We start from the raw sequence: 22592 nt of genomic DNA, 5'->3' as shown, positions 1-22592 counted from the left end.
TTAACCCAGGTTTTCAAAAATGAATTTATTTAATAATAATTCTCAATTAATATTGCTAGAAAAAGGTTTTAAACTGGGTATTAAACTCATTTGAAGAGATTTGATCTAAATCAAATGTAAATTTATTTAATAAAAATTCTTAATTTTTTTAAACTCATGAAAATATTTTAATGTATATAAAATTGAATTTTAATGTAATTTTCTGAAGGTTCAGCCACTTCTTTGTCAAATGTGTGTAAAACATCAAACGTATTTCATTATCAGGGAGTGTTCTTTGTCTAATTGCCGAGAGCGTGTTGATTCTGTTGTGTAATGTGAAGGATCCTTATCAGATTTGATTTACCAAATTCGTTAACCTTTGCGTTCGCGTAGCTTCAGGCCCTGAGCGCCGTCATTTAGATGAAATTAAACGCTCTGTGTGTTTTTTGTTTTCTCAGTTTCACCCTTGATTAGCTCGCGCGGCGAGGTCACGTTTAGCATAATAGTCCCTGTGTCCTTAATGAGGAATTCTGGACGTGTGACAGATTCTCCTCTGCCTTGAGATATGTCTCGCCAGATCTCGTGATCCTGTTATTTTGATGTTTATGCAAATCACAATTTATCATTAAGATTGTAGCGTAACATATTTACGTCCAGCAGACATCTAAACATATTTTATTGGACTGTCCCGCTTTTAATGTATGTAGAAAACTCTTTTATGAAGTGAACTCCCTTAAAGAGTTATGTAGTATAATTTTGCCAGAAAAAGTTTTAGAATTTTTATCATATGTGACCTAGGACCACAAAACCAGTCAATTTTTCGAAAGCTTTCCATTGATGTATGGTTTGTTAGGATCTGACAATATTTGGCTGTTTGAAACTATTTGAAAATCTGGAATCTGAGGGTGCAAAAAAATCTAAATATTGAGAAAATCACCTTTAAAGTTGTTCAAATGAAGTTCTTAGCAATGCATATTACTAATCAAAAATGAAGTTTTGATATATTTACGGTAGGAAATTTACAAAATATCTTCATGGAACATGATCTTTACTTAATATCCTAATGATTTTTGGCATAAATAGAAATAGATAATTTTGACCCATACAATGTATTGTTGGCTATTGCTACAAATATACCTGTGCTGCTTATGACTGCTTTTGTGCTGCAGGCTCACATGTTAATGTAAAAAATCTTGTGTTTGTTTGTTTGCTGGCTTTTATTGCATTTGTTATACTTGTATTTTTAAAATAGTTTTTGTCATGAAAATAGCCTAAGATGCTGACATGGCATTAAATAAATATACTACTACTACTACTACTATCCAGCAGACGTCTGAGGTTGCCAGAACTAATGAGCTATGATCGAATGATATTTGGCGTTACATTAGGACGAATATTTTACACCTTGCTAATATCGCGAGTCTTCCGGCGTAAGCTCTCAAACATATTTCCAAGAGAAGGGGAGAAAAAAAAATCAATTTTCTCTCATAACAGACGATTAAGCTTGTGTGTTGGCAGATGGTTGGAATTGACCCTTCATTAACCAAAGTCGTCGTTAACAGCAGGAGTTGTAAATCGTGCGTCGCCGCACACCTTGGTGATTTAATGTTTCCTGTTCCCTAAAATCCCTTCAGGAGCGCCAGCGATCGTAATGGAATGGAATCCGTAAGCAAACAGAAGAGCTGTGTTAAATCACGATCCACACGCTACCCTGAGACCTGGCAACCGCCGCACGCTTTAATAATCCAATTTAACATCCGCCTGCATCATGTAGTCCTGTTAGTCCCAGTTTTGGGAATACGCCCACTCCGTCGGGAGGGTCGCTTTATTCCTTGCGCGGCCTCGCAATTGGATTTGCATTGGGAAAAATCTCATTCTGACGCCCACAATTACCGTCGAAGAGAACCTCTGCTGCGGGAACATTTCAATAATCTTCTTAAAGCGGGCGAAACGATTGAAACAATGAGGCCGGATTCTCCCGCATGGCGCTCAGGAATGAATGTGGCCACACAGCTGCTCCTGCCGCTCAGATAACGAACACTCCTCTGATTAACAGGAACTCGTGTAATTAGAGGCCGGATGCTTTCATTTCTGATTCACACTCGGTCAGAAGTCTGGAATCATTGAAGTCTCTTCTGCTCACTGAGGCTGCATTTATTTGATCAAGAATACAGTAAAAACAGTGAAATATTATTACAGTTTCAAATAGCTGTTTAAAATAGCTTGTCATTTTAATTAGTTATCATTTTTTCTTGGTATGGATATATTTTTATTCATTATTGTTTCAGTTTTAATTTTAGTTATTTTAGTACATCAAGTTAAACTAAATTAAAATGAGATTTGTAAAATATTTTATATGTTTATATATATATATATATATATATATATATATATATATATATATATATAATTTTTTTTTTTTACGGTTTTAGTTTTACTTAACTATATTAACCCTGCCAAGAAGACACTTTAAAGTTAAAAATAAATATTAAGTATTGAATAAATATGAAAAAAAATATTCTTAACAGAATCTTAATTTATTTATTTATCTGAAGGGTCTTTTTAGATGCATATACTGTTCTTCGTTGCATTTAATTATTCTGATAAGCTGTAATTTATTTCTGTGATGCGCAGCTGTATTTTCAGCATCATTACTGCAGTCTTCAGTGTCACATGATCTTCAGAAATCATAATAATACGCTGATTTACTGCTCAACAAACATTTCTGATGAAAACACTTGTGCTGCCCAATGTTTTTGTGAAAATTGTTCAAAAGTTTGGTTAAATTAGAAAAAAACTAAAAAGTTTAATTGATCAAGGATGCATTAAATTGATCAAAAGTGACAATAAAGACATTTATAATGTGACAAAATATTTCTATTTCAAATAAATGCTGTTCTTTTGATCTTTCTATTCATCTGTGAATCCTGAAAAATAAAATGCGTCACAGTTTCAACAAAAATATTGAGCAGCACAACTGTGTTCAACATTGATAATAATCAGAAATGTTTGTTGAGCAGTAAATCAGCATATTATTATGATTTCTGAAGATCATGTGACACTGAAGACTGCAGTAATGATGCTGAAAATACAGCTTTGATCTCAGAAATAAATTACAGTTTAACACATTCACACAGAAAACAGCTGTTTTACACTGTAAGAATATTTCACATTTGTACAGTATTTTTGATCAAAGAAACACAGCCTTGGTGAGCAGAAGAGAATTCTTTCATTTAAAAAAAAAAATCACAATTCTTCCAAACTTTTGTCTGGTGTGTGTCGTGGCGATCACAAGCTCGTGTGTGTAGATGTGTTGTGTGTGGAAGCAGCTTCAATTAGCAGATGCAGTTAATGAGGCTCGCTGGGCAGGAGGTGCGTTATGTACAGATTAATTAGAACATTTACGTTAGTTAGTAACGCAGCTAAACGAGCGGCGTCTCTGAGGAGGAGCTCGTCAGCGCCCGCGGTGATCTCCCTTCGCCATAATCTATTAAAGCACCGCTTTTATCTCACCTTGCCCTTGTCAAATTTTATGGATTTTTTCATAAACACTGCCTATACTTCATAAATGTCTCAATTTTCTAGTCTATTAACATTACTTCAGAAGCAGTTGATAAAAGAGGCAGGCAAGCATGAAATAATGCCCCAGTAATATGCAGCGCTGCAGGCTAGAGCAGTAGGGCGCGAGCCGGCGCTCAAACAATGCTAGGATGCTATCAGCTCTAATAAAAGAGCCAGCGATCACTTACCGCCAGAGAGAGACGGGCGAGACGGGGGCGGCGGGGCTCGCGCACCAATTGAGCTGAAGAAAAATGAGCTCTTCTGCTGTCCTGCTTTCATCCGCCCCACCAGAGCAGCGTTCACCATCACCGACCGCACGCTTCCTCATCAGATCCACCGAGATACACCAGTCATGTCTGATAGTCTTCAATATATAAGCTTCATACGCTTTAGAATAAATGCGCTTTCCATTGATGTATGGTTTGTTAGGATCGGACAATATTTGGCTGAGATGCAACTATTTGAAAATCTGGAATCTGAGGGTGCAAAAAAATCAAAATATTGAGAAAATCACCTTTAAAGTTGTTCAAATGAAGCTCTTAGCAATGCATATTACTAATCAAAAATGAAGTTTTGATATATTTACGGTAGGAAATGTACTAAATATCTTAATGGAACATGATCTTTACTTAATATCCTAATGATTTTTGGCATAAAAGAAAAATCATAATTTTTATAATTTTGACCCATACAATGTATTGTTGGCTATTACTACAAATATACCTGTGCTGCTTATGACTGCTTTTGTGCTCCAGGCTCATATATTGTGAATAAAACAGAAGCTACATGAACAAATGCATCTGAAACTAAATGTTGTTGCAAACACAAGACATTTAATGCTAGTAGAATAATATTATAAATCTAGCTACAAATAACCAAGGCATTCTTTAAACACTAAATGAACACATGGAAGAAGGATTTTAAACGGTTCATATAATGTATCATTTCTTATTTTAATGTATCATTTCTTATTACTAATACATAAATATTGTTTTTATTTTTCAAAAACATTTATATGTACTATTTTAACAATACCTAGAAAAGCAAATATCTTTTTTTTATGATATTTAATGTTTCTTAATATTGTCTGTAAATACAATTGAAACTACATGAACAAATGTGTCTGAAACAAAAACAAAATTAATTTAGCACATGCTTTTATCCAAGGCGACTTACAATTGGGGAAACAAAAAAATAGTTTAAAACACAAAAAATGAATGCTAGTAGAATAATACTATAAATCTGTAGCTACAAATAGGTGTTTTAAACACTAAATCAATATATGGAAGAATGTAATTGAATCTTTTAACATTTTATTAAATTGCTTCATAGTACTTATTGATATTATTGTTTTGTTAATTTTATATTTAGTAATTACATGCACCAATGCAAAAAACCTATAAAAAAATAAATAAAATCAGTATAATATTCAGTATATTTCTTAATATTGTCTGTAAATAAAATGCAAATTGCATGACTAAATGATCAATTACAGGATCATTATATATATAAATATATATATATATATATATGATCAATACTAAATGAACACATGGATAAATGATATTTAAACATTTGATTGAATTATTACACAGTGCATATATATTGATATTATTGTTTTATGTTATGCATTTAAAAGTTATGTTATTTAAAAGTTATATAAGAATAGCTAGTAAAAACATCAGTATTGACCTGCATTTAATCTGCGCTGAACTGAATTTGGTTGTAATTAGTGAGTCAGGAACGAGTGAAAAATTAACGACTTGAAAATAAGCACCACAGCAACTAAATCAGAGTATATGCAGGCCGCATTTGACCCTAAAACATTTTAATTGATTTAAAATGCCATGTATGGACCTAACATTTGGAGTTGATGATTCAGATGAATCAGAGTTTTGAATCAGTCCATTGAATCAGTTCAAAAGAACTGATTTGTCCAAATGAATCGAACTCTGTGTGCTGTTTGACTACAGAGGTCTAAACGGCCCAAATGACTCATTCTGCAGACAATCAGCCCAATAAATATCACTGCCAGAAAACTGGATTTAATTGCAAGAAAAAAAAAAATATATATATATTTAATACATTTATTTAAATGTACCCATATGAATGAAGCAGTAAGAGCAGAACATGTAGAAATGGAGAGCGTGAAGCCCTGCTGTTTGTGAGGATGAATCCGGCCTGCAGCCGAGCATGATGGGTAATGGGTTGTTCAGTGATGGTGAGGCGGCTGTGAGCACCGGATCCGTCCGAGCGAATCCGATCCGCCTCTGACTGGCTCTTCATCTGTTACTGGTGCCTGACCGTTTTCTTCATGTCTGTCCACAAACACACCAGCGCTGTTATATTCAGCGTATCGCTTCCTCCGTTTCATTTCAAAAAAGCCTGCAGCATCTTCACTTTTATGCAGATTCTTATTTTGAGTCTGCGTGATTCTCACAAAAACACATCCAAATCTCGTGCCCTCTCAACATTTAAAAGAAACATTATATTTTACCTGAAGTCAAGCATGTTTGTAGGATTTAGGATTCACAATATTTTGATGCCAATTAACCAAAAAATATAAGAATAAGAATAAATTAAATTGTACCATGATATATTCATAATTTGCTTAATAATATATTATTTTCTGCATAGAATGATCATTTTTCTCATTAATATAATTCTGTAATTTTAAGGTATAATGTTTGTAATATGTTTTGTAATCTTTTTTAAAATTGGAATACATTAAATACCTTCATATGTATACAAATAATTTATATGCAATATATATGCAAAATCTAAATAATATTTCAATATTTTGAAATATTAATGTAATGCAGTAATTTTACCATAAAATGTTTGTAATATGTAATGATTTTACATTTAAATCCCAATAAATTACGATACCATGATATATAAATAACTTGCCATCATTATAATATTTTATTATTTTCTGCTTAAAATTAGACTTGTTAATCTAATGCAGTCATTTTACAGTAAAATGTTTGTAATATGCCGTATTTTTTATTTAAATCATAATACATTAAATTATAACATGATATAATGTGTGTGTGTGTATACATAATTTGCTATATGTCATCATCTGCATGAATTCTCGTTTTTTTTTTTCAGTAAAATGTAATGTTTTTGCATTTAAATGAGAATGCATGAAATAATAGCCTGATATGTGAATGTTTGTTCAGCGCTGCAGTGCCGAATGCATGTGAATGTGAAGTGTGGCAGGATCACGTGTGGCGTTGGATTGCTCATCACAGGCGTGTGGCATGTTTTTAAATCTAAACCGGTGAAAACAGCACAGTATCTGCAGACAAACACACATTCTGTGCACGTGCATGGGGTGGATTTTGAATTGCATTCTGCAGATGGAAGGTGCACATATAAAAACGGAATAATAAATGCTATATTTGAAGACCAGCGAGCGCTGTCCGGTTTCATCACGTCCAGAGCCCATTACTATGGTAACGAGGGTCTATTCCTGTACGCCGGCGTCTGACGGGACAGACATTGACAATCAGAGAGCCGCGGGTCAGAGCGCTGTCCGAGGACGGCCGTCACCTTCCTCTTCGTTTATTAGGGAGATGCTGCATTTAACGGCTGCAGCTGAAGTCAATGGCTCATTGATATTAATGTTTATGTTCCGTTTACTTTTAGCCACTCTCGTAGTCATTAATTTCTCATCTTGGGCCTCGTTAGAGTTGCACCTTTTAACCCAGCTCATTCATTTTTCATTAGCCGTTGTTCCGCAGATATAAACGTGTTGTAGATGAATAAAAGACAAAGGTCTGTTTGGAGCTGCAGCTTCTTCACTCTTATGCAGATTCATTATTCATATTTCAGCATCTTACAAAAACATGCCTGCTTCACAAATGTAAAAGAAAAATTAGCCTGTTTTAGACCCCTTAAAATTTAGATCCCATTTTATCATTTTTTCAGTATTATTTTAATGCCAATTAACTGAAATGCAAAAAACAACTCATCATTGTTTTTTGTAATTTTTTATTCTTTTCAGTAGTCCAACCATTAAAAGATGTGTGTTAATGTAATACAGTAATTTTTGCAATTAAATGTTTACATTTAAATCAGAATAAATTAAATAATACCTTAATATCTTAATAATTTGCTATCTAAATAATATATAATTTTTTGCGTTAGAGCAAGACTTTTGATTTAGATTTAATTGTCACCAAAATGCAAAATTGTCACCAAAATGTCTCAATACAAAAAAAGTGTAATGATCCTAAAATAGAATTAATTTTCTTTATGAAAACTGAATGTGCCACATTTAGATATCATTTTATCATTTTCATGCCTATTAACAGAAGACAACCCCCGCATCACTGTTGTTCATAAATGTTATTATTATTTTCATTAAAGATTCCTTTTAGATTCCCGTTAATGAAATACAGTAAATGTTTGTAATGGAATACATTTTAAATCTGAATAAATTAAATAATGTAGAAAATATAGAAAAAAATTTGCTCAATAATATATCATTCTTTTTTGATATATTTTAGTAATAAAATATAATTAAAATACAAAATTGAATTAATTTTCTTTATTAGAATATATTTGCATGACTCGACAGGTTTTGTGTGCTTATGACTATCCATCCATATGTAACAAAGTATAAATAGCATTTGACAAAAAATGTGTACTGTAATAAAAAAAAAAAAAAACTCTAATAAAAGGGTTTGAATGTTAACCTGGCATAAATAGTTGAGATGTTTTAATAGAAAACACTCCAGAAGCTCATATATTGAAATGAAACTCTGAGCTGCTGGTCAAATAAAACACAGATGTAAAAGCCTGTGAAGGTAATAAAAGCGCGGTGATAGTTGATAATGAGGATGATGTGGTGTGTGTAGTTCTCTGGTGTTAATGAGCAGCGCTTGGCTGCGTTTCCTGAAGTCATACTGCCATCTCTTGAGCAGATCTCACACTGCAGGTGTGTGTGTGTGTGTGTGTGTGTGATGTGACACGGCCTGACATCAGCCGCGGGTCTGGAGCAGAGACCCTCACAAACCGGACCAGACCCCATCAGATCCGGCGAGAGACGCCCGGGCATTAGGCAGATTAGCGGGAGAGCACATAATGCGGGATGATGGAGTTTGTCATCATTTGCATTGTCCTGGAAAGATGCTGTTTGATAGAGCGGCGCGTGGCGGGCCCTGGCATGTCCTGCGGGCAGGTCGCGGGGTTTTGTGGGATGTGCATCAGTCGAAAAAACCTCACAACCAATTTGTCACAGACGCAGAGGTCGAGAGCCATGACTTTCCCTCCTCTTCCTCGCTGACAGAACGCTCTCTGACGGCCGCTCGCGTGATTTGGACAGATATGATCAGATGTCTGAATATTTCAGCTTCTGAACATTGTTGGTTTCAAACAGATAATATAAAATAACTGTGTTGTGTTGTGTTGTGTGATTCTCCAGTCTCACCATGTCTTATTTCAGTATCATTGAGATGCTGTTGTAGTTTTTGTTAATTTTTTAAATTTTTATTTTCATATTTTCTGCATACATTTTTTTTTTTATCTTTATTTCAGTTTTAGCTATTTTAGTACATTAGGTTAAACTAAGTGATAGAAAATTATAGCATAATTTGCTATTTGAATAATATATCTTTTTTTTTTTTTTTGCTTTACTTTAATGAGAATTATATTTTTATCATCCCATTAGAGAGATTTGGGGGCAAAATGTGTTTGATTGTCATTAATATGTTGCAATGCAAAAACCGTTTAATGTTTCTAAAATATAATTAATTTTCTTTATAAAAATATAAATGAATGTGCCACATTTAGATCCCATTTTAACATTATGACTTTTCATGCCGGTTAACCAAATGCAAAATACAAAAAAAAAATTTAAAATAAAAACAAAACAAATTTTTTGTAAATGGTTTCATTAATTTCATAAAAGATTCCTGTAAGATTCTAGTAGATTTAATGCACTAAAATGTTTGTAATGCAATATTTTTTTTAATATTTATATTTAAATAAAAAAACAACAATAGCATGATACCATACATGAATAATACCAATAATACCATATATAAATAATTTGCTCAAAAACATATGCTTATTTATTTGTTTGTTTGCATTTTGGTTTGTTACCTTAATGAGAATAAGACATTTTATCAATATATATATAAAAAAAGGACCATTTAATTTTTTTTTTAAAGATTAATTTTTATTTTTTGTCAGTTAACATTTATTTTTTTGTTTAAACTGTAATAACCCTGCCGTGACCTTGCTTGCACTTGTTTTAGCCGACAGATAGAGAGGAATAACCAGCATAAAGCTGACAGGAGCTGATGTGACAGCGTCTGTGGGCATGCTGGGTCAGACAGACACACACACGCTCCTCTCACACACTTCAATTACACGCAGAATTTCATATTTTGGTTTCTGAATCCAGTTTCCTTTGGTGGATCTGTTTATAGCAGCGCTGGAGTAACGCTGATCTCCTGTGAGGTGATGAGGGCTGGAGCTTCTCCTGAGCGTTTGTGTTTGTGAGGTGCTTCATCGCCAGCTTCTCATCACCAACATAAGAGCTGAAGCTGGAAGAGCTCTTCACAAAACTAAAACAAGCCAAATCCCATCTGCACAGCTCTGGATTACTTGATCATGATTGGTCAATAGCTGCATTCTAGACTACTGTTCAAAAGTTTGGGATCAGTTTTTTTTTTTTTCTTAATTGAAAGAAATCAATACTTCACATATTTATTTAGTATAAATTTAATTGTAATTTAGTATTAAATTGTTAATTTTAATTTAGTTTTTATTTAATTTTAATGTTGTATTAAAATATAAATTTTGTAAAAAAAAAAAAAAATATATATATATATATATATATATATTAATTTTAGTAATATTATTTTAATATCTTTTTAGTAGTATAAATCCCTTTTTGAAATATGTTTATAAAGACATTTATAATGTGACAAAAGACTTCTATTTCAAATAAAGGCTGTTCTTTTGAATTTTCTATTCATCTGTGAATCCTGAAAAATAAAATGTATGACGGTTTCCACAAAAATATTGAGCAGCACAACTGTTTTCAACATTGATAATAATCAGAAATGTTTATTGAGCTGCAAATCAGCATATTAGAATGATTTCTGAAGGATCGTGTGACACAGAATTTTTACTGTATTTTTGACCAAATAAATGCAGCCTTGGTGAGCAGTAAAGATTTTACTGGTCCCAGACTTTTGACCAGTAGTATATTTGTCAAACTAGTCTCAGTGATTTATTCTGTCACTCACGTCACTCTCTTTCTTCTCACACTTTAAAATCATGTACACACTAAACAATATATTTTTAGTTATTTGCTCCTAAACAGCCGTGTTATTTTGGGAATGTGATGGAAATGGCCTGGAATCGTAAAGAGAAAGCGGTCAGCAAAGTTGCAATTGAGCAGCATCATCACACACGTGTGTCTGAAGTGTTGCGTGTACAGTAACGCACGATGCTGTGTTTGTGTGGAGCCGGAGCGTCTCTATATGTGAGCCGTTCCTCAGCGTGATCAATTATGCATGAAGATCCATTTGGGATGTGAGTCCATTAGCATACCTGATGGTGTGTCCTTGACCGGAGCCACCGAGTTTGACTGTTCGTCAATAGCAGGTCACTTTCCCCGGCACGGCTCGTCTTCTGGCAGGAGCTCGCATCTTTAAGGTCACCTCCACTGCCAGCGCTCATAAAACAAACAAACAAGATCCGGGACCTCCGAGATTTCACTCGCAGACCATTAAAATGCCGGCCATGTGTCGCGGGACGCCGGAGGAGGAACATTTACACACGTGTTTCCTTCAGAGCTTACACAGAATCGTCGGCTTCTGGAGAAACTGTGTGTTGAGCCGTGAAATAAAGCTTGAGAATGCATTGGGAAATGACGCCGGGTCTGAAAGTTGCGCTTTCCTGAAGAGTTAAACGAAATGCGGCAGCGTAGTTTGACCCCTATGAATATTAATCGTCTCCCTCGGCTCTATTAAAAATGCATGGGCCGTTGTAGTTGTTGATCAGATTTTGGATGCCCATGCAAATTGGCCTGTCTTCCTTGTCAGCGGCACGGATGAATAATGTAGTTGTGTTGTATATTCAGGGACACACCATTGACAGTCAATTAACAAGTTTGATTGGTGTGTGAACTCCTTCTTTTGAACTGTTAATTTTATGTAAATAGTATTCCCCAGATCTCTTCCTGGCAGGGTAACCTGAGCGAGCCTCTTAATAATTGATCGCACCGCACCTGTTTTTTATTTTTAAATATTATAATAGCCGAGAGGTCTGGCTTTTGATATTCAAATGCACAGATCGCGGGCCGGTGGAGGCGAGAGGGCTTGTGAAGGCCGAGCTGTTAGAAGATCCGATGCCGAAGCTCTGATGCCGCTTGATGGCTCATAACTGAAACGCCAATGCCGATTTGTCGTGGAGGCGCAGACGATCCCAAATAACGCTTGCAGGTAAATGATGCGCTGATTGATCGGCCGTTTGAAGGCCGCGAGCTTCCGCCCGTCCCGGTAATTTGTAGCGGCCCGGGCACGAATGAAGGTTCATCAAAGCTGACAGGTGAAGCCAGGAGCCGGGAATCATGAGAAATCCGTATGATTATGGAAATGGATGTGACTCTTTCCTCCCTGCAGCAAACACTGTTTGTTGATCTGCTGTTTCCCAGGCTCATCTTGTAAAATGCTGATTTTGTTCAGAGAAGAAAGAGCAGCAGATGAATTTCCAAACGTCATCACGCTTTCTAAGATTCTGATCCTTCAGTTTAGTTCTGCTGCGTGAGCATCAGTTTGGCCGTATTTGTTTTGACTCGATATGCACAGACTAGTTTGTCTCAACACAAAATAGCAGGAGGTGATGGGAGTTTGGTTTGACGAGGTTCTCCAGTGCACTGAACTCTATGGAGCATCAAATAATTAATGTGCCAAGGATATTATAGTCAACTAAAACTGAAACCACCAAAAGAAAGTGTTGTTACTTGATATAAAATAATTGTAAACTAAAATAAAATAAATGGCTTATTTCAGCTAGTTTCTTATGCAACATTTCTGTTTTTCATTTAGTTACAAAATTAACTAAACATAAAAAAGAAATAAAAATGAATTAAAAAACATTTAAAGCTGCAGTCCGTAACTTTTTTTGGTTAAAAATGATCCAAAATCTATATTTGAGCAAGTACATAACCAGCCAGTGTTCAAAACTATCGCCTTACTTTAGCCCAATTTTAGCTTTTAATAATGTTTTCTAATTTGAGTTGTACTGTACGGGTAGGTTTTCGCGGGAAAATCGAGCATGGCACTGCGTCATTAAGTCACGTCTGTAAACCTAAAGAAGTCCCGGCTACTAGGCTATCACATGTGAGGATCCTGCAGGTGGTGGATCGTTTATAGCCTTTTCTCACAGCAGATGGAATAATTAAATTTATCATTTAAATGGCGGATTGTAATCCAGAAAGGATTATGTGTTTAGGAAACACATGTGAATGAAATTAAATTATATTCCAGTTTTAAATGTGCTTCTGATTACAGATAGCCTGGGATTACACAAGATTTGTATTTTAAAGAGAACCAGTTCGAAGGGAGCACAGTTTGCTTTTTGGGTTAAAATAATTTCTTGGTATGAAATGCGAATGGTATGATAATTAGAGATTAGAATGTACAGAAATTGAAATCTACACGCTAATACACACTATACTCATAGTCACGTAATGCTTATTTGTTATTTGTTATTTCTTATTTGGGTCATATATTCCAAGACGTAGGCTAGAATCTGTGATTCCTGAGTACAGTATCCACACCGGCGCAGTGACTGACTGTCACACATTCACCTCAAAACATTAGATTCATCTGCGCTGGAGCCGTGCCAGAACACCGGATCACAACCCCGCGCACGGAAGATAATTCCGTACAGAGGTTCCAGGTTTTCAAACAGAGATGGCGACAAAGAGGCAAAACTTACAGACTGCAGCTTTAAGAGAAGCTAACAAAAAGGACAAAAACTAAAAACAAACTTGAAAACAGAAAATATAAAAATAAAATTTAATTGGAAACATTTCTTAAAGGTGCCATAGAATGCATTGATACAATATTTTAAATTGTTCTCTGATATCTACATAGAAGGTATGTGGCTTAGGTAAAGGCAAAGATTTTCCAGAAATGGTTTTATGTGTGCATTTACAACCCTAGGATTTCTCCCTAGAAGGTCTGTTATTGGCTTATTTGGAAGGGTCATGAATAATAATGTTGAGCTCTGCTCTGATTGGCTGTTTCTCATTTCAGTAGCTTACAGGAAGGAAACACAGGGAGAAAAATATATATTTAAATACTCTCACTCGCAATTATATCATCGGGTAATTATACTGTATATAAAATGCGGGTATCAGGGAGCCGATATTAATATGCGGGGCACTGAAACTGCTTTCAAAAACTTTTTACTTTCACTTTCACTTTCGAGATTCGCGATCGCACAAACTCTTGTTTATACTATGGAGCGGCAGTACTTACCACACATTTTACAAGATCAGGGCGTAACTATTAATGATCCCGACTGTAACGTCACAGTCGGTGTTATTTTCTGATTCGACTATTTTTCAGTGGTCTTTTTTCACAAGATTTACATAAAGAGGAGGAAACAATGGTGTTTGAGGCTCACGGTATGTCATTTCCATGTACAGAACTCTTATTATTCAACTATGCCAAGGTAAATACAGTTTTCCATTCTATGGCACCTTTAATTTAATCTATTTTAACTTACTAAAAATAAAACTGAAATAAAAGGTAAAAATGATAGACATTGAAAAAATGTCAAAACACAAGATTACTAAAACTTGAAAATGGAAAATATGAAATTGGAAACATAATTTTTGTCTAGTTTATCTTGATGTATTAAAATAATTAAACCGACATAAAAATAAATAAAAACTAGAGAAACTTAAAAAAAAAAAAAAGACAAAAACACAACAAAATGACTAAAATTCTAAAACAGCAAATATAAAAATATAGTTGAAAAATAGTTGAAATCATTTCTCATTTCATCTAATTTTAGTTTAAATTTATGTACCTAAAAGCCTAAAACTGAAATAAAAAATAATAAAAAACTATAGACATAAATAAATAAATAAATAAATACATACAAATGACAAAAACACAACAAAATGACTTAAAAACTTTAAAATAGAAAATGTAAAAAGAAAAACTCATTGGAAATATTTAGTGTTTTCATCTACTTTAACTTGATATTCCAAAAAAACTAAAACTAAATTTGAAGTAAAAACATTTAGAATGACATTAAAAAAAAATTTTAAACTACAAAATGACTAAAACTTTAAAGCTTGAAATATTAACTTGTATATACAGTATAAACAAATTCAAAGTAAAATGTGAATTAAAATGACAAAAATAACAAAATTACTAAAATGTGAATACGGAGAATATAAAAACTCTAACTAAATGCTAACAAAAGCTATAATAGCATCTCAGTGATACTAAAACTACACTGAAGTGCACATTATATGATTACACAGTGAAAACAAAATGAAGACTATTCCTGTGCGTATGTACAGTAGTTTTTAGAACAAACCCATGTTTCCATTCTAAACTCATTTCTAGCTTTCTTGCTGCCCACCAACCGCCAGAAATCACCCTTCTGTGACGCCGTCTGCATGTAGAGGTCAAGCAGCCGGTGCAATGCAGACTGGTCATGTGTGCTCTGGCCAGGGCTTTAGAGTAGCTCTGGTAATCTGGTTAAATGCAGTATCTGCGCATGCATGCTAATTGGCTCTAAAGCTGCGTTTGACAGTATGTACCAATTGATCGAGTCAGCTGTGATCGCAGCAGAGGTCACCGTCCTCGCTCTAAACACTTTACCAGAGCTTCAATTAACACCTGATCACCTACGGCCCGTTTGATCGGTGGAGACCTGACCTCTCCAGCACGCCGCACTCCTGCATATCTGATGCCGCTCGCCTCGTGTATTTTTAGCTGTAGGATTAAGCAGAGTCTTCAGAAGAGAGTTTGACTGTGGATTCTCAGCTAATTATCAGCTTGTTATGAATGCGTAGGAGCTGCACATTTGCGTGTGCTTTCATCGCTGGTGTGAAACGGGAACTCAAGGTGATAAAATAACAATGAAGGTGTAGCGTGTTAATTGATGCTCTGCTGTTCAAACACAAATGCTTTAATAATGTTAATGAATTGCACCTTTTTTGATGTAAGACTGACATTTGGGTGAAATGATTGCTGTTTTATTATTTATGGCAGTTTCCACCTATAGGCTACAAATTAGGGCTTGAAACTTTTTCTTTTACACTAAATGGTTAGTGATTTCAGATGCTGAACCTTCAAGAAAGTCTTAGAAAGTCAAACTAAATTAAGTCTTTTTAATTGTACAAATGCTTTATAATAAAATTATGAATATTATACAGAATATTATGTAAGCTATTAGTTTCTTTTTATCTTTTATTGGTTTTGCATTATTATTTTCTAATAGTGAACAATATGTTCAAATATTAAATAAATGTATCAAAATATAAAATGGGTTATAGGCTTGCAGATTTATCCGACATGAAGCTGTTATTCAGTAGCAGTTAAATATTCTGTTTGTAGTTATTGGTTAACTTGTATTTCCAATAAAATGCAGAAAATATTAGTTCAAATATAATTTGGAATAATGCGATTTGTGCTAAAACTGAGAAAATTAAACAACATATTTGATGTTTCTCAGTAAGCTGCTTTAGATAATAGCGTCTGCTAAATAAATGTACAGTTAATGTTAATTCTCACTCATGCTGTAGAAATTCTCCAATTTTTTGTTTTGCAGGGAAAAAAATCTCATGATAACAGGACTGCATGCAAAATGTGAGAAATTGCACAATATTATTTATTTATTTATATTCTTATATAATAAATTGACAGTCGTTTCAAATATGATTATCAAAATTAATCATTTTAATTTTTAGATACAGACAATAAATATAAGAAACTTGCACATCTGAAAAAAGCAGGCATATTAGAGGACAACTATATGATAAACAGAGCAGATGAAGTTCTGTGCACTACCCAGAAACATGCAGTATATTTAATGCAGTATTTTTGTCATCCAAAAATCGAACATTCAAAAAATAACAAACAAACACAAATACCAGATCAACTTCCCAGAAAACACTAGATACCACAGAAATAAATTCGTAGATGCCTCATTAGCAACTGTTTCTGTGGACCGAGATACGTAAGCCATCCACCATTTTTGGAACGGTCTGTGAACCTTTAAGCGCGTTGACCGTGTGCGTCTACAACAGCAAGTTATACGTTTGTATATCTTTGAATACTCGTTGATAATTATGGTGAATGACGTCAAGTTGACCGTTCCAAAATGACAGATGCGTCAACGGATCTGGAGCGGTCGAATCAGGAAAAGTGTTTTTTTTTTTTTTTCGGTGATGTCCCAGTGTCATGTTTTCTCTCGATTAAAGGAAAGTGAAGTCATCAGTGTGTTGTTTGGACTCTTTCGTCATGTTGAAGTGATGCCAGAAGCACTGCTGGCATGGGTCAGGTCTATAATTGTTTCAGATGATGGAGGGATTGTTTTAGAATCACACTCATGTAGATCTGTGACTCCTCATGGCTAATAATTCTTATTTAGAGAATTCTCATTTATTTTTCGTTTTCCACTGTTTATCCGGGACTGGTTTGCGGTGGCAGCAGGCTCTAAATAAGGATACTCATTTTCCTGGCCACATCTCCCAGCTCATCCTGGGGTATCCCAAGCCGTTCCCAGGCCAAGAGAGAGTGCGAACACAGCTTTCACACTGGTTTTAACGAGACCGGATAGCACGCATTAGTGTACCGGGCACCCCATACTCGCAGAACGCCCCCCACAAGCAATCACGTCATAGGCTTTCTCCAAATCTACAAAGCACATGTAGATTGGATAAGCAAACTCCCATACCCCCTCCGGTATTCTTGCCAGGGTAAAATTCTAGTTCACTGTTCCTTGTCTGGGATTGAATCTGTATTGTTCCTCCTCCAGTTGAGGTTTGAGAGAAGGTTAGATTCTCCTTTACAGTACTCTGGCATAGACTTTCCCAGGCAACACACCCTTCGGTCAACTTTTTTAAAAATGGGAACCACCACACCTTTCTGCCAATCACCAGGCACTGACCCAGATTCCTATGCGATGTTGAACAAGCAGCCCAACTTCATCCTGGGCCTTCAACATCTCGGGAAGAAAGTGACTTCCACCAGGGAAATGGGCCAGAATTCCCCCAAGTCATCCAACCCTGCTTCAGCTTGTGAGGGTATGTCCTGCAGCACTCTTTTCACCTCCAGAATACATCAACAGGCGAGGTCAGCAAGTCCCCGTCCTGCCTTAAGCCTTGAATACACTATGCAATTTATGCTGAACGCTAGTTGCTGAAAGTCAGAGCCAGTCTGCAGATTTGAGTTGACAGATTCCATAGAAAATCGCATAGTGTATGATAGTCACGACTCCGATTTGTTAGCTTCAGACTTTGATTCCATCCAGTCGGAGGATATCAAACATGTTTGACATTTTCAGACGATTTTAGAACACACATTATTTTCATTTGTCATGCATCTCCTAGCAACAAGGCACACGTTTCTTTTGTTTGAGTTTGTTGTGATGGGAACAACAAGTCTAGTAGTGTGTGATCCTGAGTCGTGTAGTGTATGACGTTCAGTTTTCCTCTGTCACTATTTACAAAATCGGTAAGTGTATGACGCCTAGTGTTTTAAAAATCTGTTCAGATTTTAAAAGTCATGTAGTGTATTCCAGGTTTCAGAACAGCCTGGACCAGTCTATGGTTTCTCCACCTCAGTCGTCTGGTGGTTTGCCAGAACCTTTTTGAGGCCGACTAAAAGTCCTTCTCCATGGCTTGCCTAGTCTCCTCCCACACCAGAGTTTTTTCTTCCCTGACCACTGTGGCTGTGGTCCCTCATGCCTGCCATTACCTGACATCAAATTGTCCTATAAGTCAACCAAATTCAAAAGGCCTCCTTCTTCTGACTGAGGGCCTCCCTCACCGCTTTCCCCAAGCGTGTTCTTGGGTTGCCACCTTAACAGGCAACCTTCCAGCCACAGCTCACAGCAGCCGGAACAGGGCCCTCTCTGAGTCCATGCCCCCAGCCTTCCCCTAGAAGTAAGGAAAAGCTTCTCCGGAGGTGGAAGTTGAAAATCTTCTGGACAGGATCCTCAACCAGACGTTCCCAGTTGACCCTCACTATACGGGTTTCCGGGGTCTGTCCAGCATGCTCCCCCACCATCTTATCCAACTGGTGATCAATTGACAGCTCTGCTCCTGTCTTTACACAAGTGTCCAGAACATATGGCCACAGGCTTGATGAAACGACTGTGAAGTCAATCAGAGACCTCTGGCTCAAGTGGTCTGGTACCAAGTACACTTATGAACCACCTTATATTCAAACATGTTATGGCTAATCCATGCTGAGCACGTAAGTCCAATAACAAAACGCCACTCTGGTTCAGATCAGGTTATACCCCTTCCAAGACTCAACCTAGGACCTCCAAGAAGGTTGGATACTCTGCACTAAGGCTGCATTTACACTGCATGGTTCAAGTGACCCAAATCAGATTTTTAACATGCATTTGAAAGAGCAACATACTTCTTGGCCAACAAAATACCACATTTAATAACATGTTTTTACTCAAAACTCACTTAGCAATGCATTATAAATATAGCATTGCATTATAAATATACTTTATTATAATACAAATTATAATAAGAACTCAAACAAACCATATGTTGTCGTAGTCATGCATCAGTCACGTTGAATCAATGAAAGCAGTTTCTTCTGCAGGGCATATTTGAAGTTTCAGCGCGAGACAGTGTTGCAAATGAATTTTCAGAGAAAGTTGCTAAAGGAAGGTCGTTTTGTTGCTATATGACGTTGTGATGTCATTTTGCGATGACGTCATTGCGTAATCACGACGCAAAATTGTCACAACATCAAATCTCAGCAAAAAATATATTTTGTGTATGTTAATTTAGATTTAGTTAATTTATGCTACACTTTAAGAAAAGTCTGTAAAAACAGGGCACAATCTACTATGTTAATATGAAAGAATTTTACATATTGGTTTTTTACCTGCATTTTAAATTACGTATTGTGTTTATGGGTTACAGGGTTTCAATGGTTAATGCATAATGTCCTTGAAAATTACTAGTATCCTTTCCATTTTTCTTACAGCTGCTAACTCAGTATTCATGTGATGTGTGTACTGCTAGGCATCTTTATCTTTAGTTGGATGGAAAATGTGTGCCTTTTTATTGTCTGAGTCACTTAACAAAAGTTGCTAAAAGTTTCCAAATATATTTAAAAATTGCTAAATTTGTTACTAGGTGCTTTTGGAAGAAAAAGTTGCTAGGGTAGTCTGAAAAGTTGCAAAATTTAGCTAATTTTCTGGCCTTCGGATGGAGGTTTACTACTGATCACAGAACCGTGCTTCACTGACAAGCTGCGCATAAAGAAATCACAGCTTTTGCCTATTGGGGAATGCGATTTAATTTTCAATAATCGTGCAGCCCTACTTACTGTTTTCAATATCAATTTAATATTTTTCAAATCAATTAAATTTTAATAATTTACATTAATTCTTTGATTAACAATGTTCATTAAGGTGTTGTGTGTCTCCTGTAATTAAATGTTTGAATGGTTTATCTCTGAGTTGTTGTGTGTGCAGATCTAACACGCGGTTTAACTCATTGTGTGTGTCTCAGGTGCGGGATGCGGTGTTCTGCGCGGGACAGATCGCTCTGGTGCCCTGCTCCATGCAGCTGGTGAACGGGCCGGTGGCTCTCCAGGCTCGGCTCTGCTTCAGTCACATGGAGAAGGTTCTGTATGCGATGGACTCCAAACTCACGCTGGCTCACGTCCTGCAGGCGCACATTTACATCACCCACCGTGAACACGCCACGGCCGTCACCAAAGCCTGGAACACGAAACTACAGGATATCCAGGTGAGTCAGTCATTGCTTAACAGCCCATAAACTCTAAAAAGTGGCCAGTGTTGAGACATTTTTGCAGAGACCCACAGTTGAATCTCATTGAGAAATACTGTCCTACTGTTCCCAACATACTCAACAACAGTTTTCTTGTTTTTTGTCAACAGGAAATGTTTTTTGAAAAAAGGTGCATAATAATTATGTATGATATTAAAAAACATTTATTTTTTATGCAGTATATGATACTTTATGATAATATTTGATACTAAAAATACATGAATACAGTATGGAAAATAGGAATACTGCATAGAAAATAAGGTTTTTTTTTTTTGCAAAACAATCCTTTAGTGATGAACTATTCAAGCAAAAACATGAATATCTTTGTCAGTAATCTTGTTTTCCAGTAAAAAAAAAATCTAAACATCCTTAAATCATGATACATTTGCTTGAGGTGCATATTGAAAATATGAAGTCTTGTTTTTTTGGTTTTTTTTTTAAATGAATAAAAATGTGTTTATAATTAAAACATCACTATATATCTGTCTGTGGGGTTGAAAATTTGTTTTGCCTTTGAATTTAGTTGATTTTTCTGAGTCCATTGGCAGATCTTTTTTCTTTACATCTTGAGACCCTATTGACATATTGTGTTTTCAATTTAACTTCTTCCTTAAATTTTCTTTACTTGGTCTTAACAAGGTCTTAAAACCCTTCAATTTACCTTCATAAACCTGCAGAAATCCTGCTTTTACAAACCAGAGAGCTTTTATGTTGGCGGGAAAACACATGAAGCCCTTCTCTAATCTTCTCTGGAATCTCCAGATTTATAAACAGTTCTCATCACACGTGTGTGAAGACAGTGTATGTTGTGTTTTTAAGTGCATTTTCTACCATTCTTTCTTAAGTAGGGCTGCAACGATTCCTCGATTCTATTCGAGTATTCAATTTTAAAATCCTCGATTGCATTTTGCCCATGTTGAGTAATCGACAAAATACCGGAAGTGGCGCATTCCACATTTTAAACCCATTTATCATAACAAAGCATAATGCTATTAAGAATTCACAAACGCTACTATTCAATTAAATAAATATATGCGATGCAGGTTTAATATATGAGCTTTAATTATTTACATGTGTGTAGGTTACGTACATGCATCTCAGAGCGGCTCCGTTCACAGTAAATGCTGCTCCGCACAAACTGTTATCATTTAACGTTAAATGTGTGGAGCGACCCAAACTCTATCTCTGCATGTTGTTGTGAGTTTGGGTTTATTATAACGTTCATCTCGGAACGCAACGTGCACCATTTCATCAGATTTGTAATGTAAATCATTTATAAATCTAAGCAAACACAGAAGAATACATCAATATCTTTCTCAATATGCTGTTTATAGCGATTTCAAAATAAAAGTTTAAACCCTGACTTTAAATGTTTTGATGTCCGCATATTCAAGAAATTACAGTGTCTGTAGCTTTTCTGTCATAAAGAAATAGCCATATATTAAAGATTAAGTGGACATTTTATGTTGTTGAGTCAGTATTAAACATGGATTAGATCGCTCAGTAAAGTGTAAAACATTCGTCAGGCCATTGGCGCCCTCTGCAATCATTTGTTATAATTTGTAATGAACTTTAGCTCTATTGTTTATAATACATTATGTATTTTAACAGTTTTGTTCAATAAAACCATATGAGTACTTGCTTTTGACACTTTATTTGAACTAATTATTATTGCCTCATTGCTATTCTATTTTAAGTCATTTTAAAGGCTATTGTTCACGTAGGTCTATTTTATTTTATATATAAAAAAATTATTATTATTACTCGTCAGAATAATCGACAGATTACTCGATTACCAAAATAATAGTTAGTGACAGTGCTATTCTTAAGTGACAAATGTTACATGCGTTTTACGAAACTGTGAAACCTCAGCCGTGGTGCTGCCTGATGCCAAACGAGATCTGATGTGATGAAGCTCACACACTTCATCAGATTCAGCGACTAGTTCCTGTCAGACTGATGTAAACCAGAGCAAAGACTGGCGTTCAGCAGATCCATCAGACGG

General features: G+C 35.5%; 1 protein-coding gene across 2 annotated transcripts in view; it reads left to right on the top strand.

Moving 5' to 3' along the window:
• The window catches only part of dph6 (diphthamine biosynthesis 6), a 95511-nt gene that overhangs the window by 48289 nt on the left and 24630 nt on the right, over positions 1-22592 (top strand). For both annotated transcript variants that reach the window (XM_058749613.1, XM_058749614.1), the window contains one exon: positions 20306-20545. In XM_058749613.1, the coding sequence (XP_058605596.1) occupies positions 20306-20545 (240 nt within the window). The remainder of the gene's footprint in view (positions 1-20305; positions 20546-22592) is intronic.

The sequence above is a fragment of the Onychostoma macrolepis genome, chromosome 17, assembly GCF_012432095.1.
Source record: "Onychostoma macrolepis isolate SWU-2019 chromosome 17, ASM1243209v1, whole genome shotgun sequence".
Lineage (NCBI taxonomy): Eukaryota > Metazoa > Chordata > Actinopteri > Cypriniformes > Cyprinidae > Onychostoma > Onychostoma macrolepis.
This window is presented reverse-complemented; position numbering and strand designations above follow the sequence as displayed.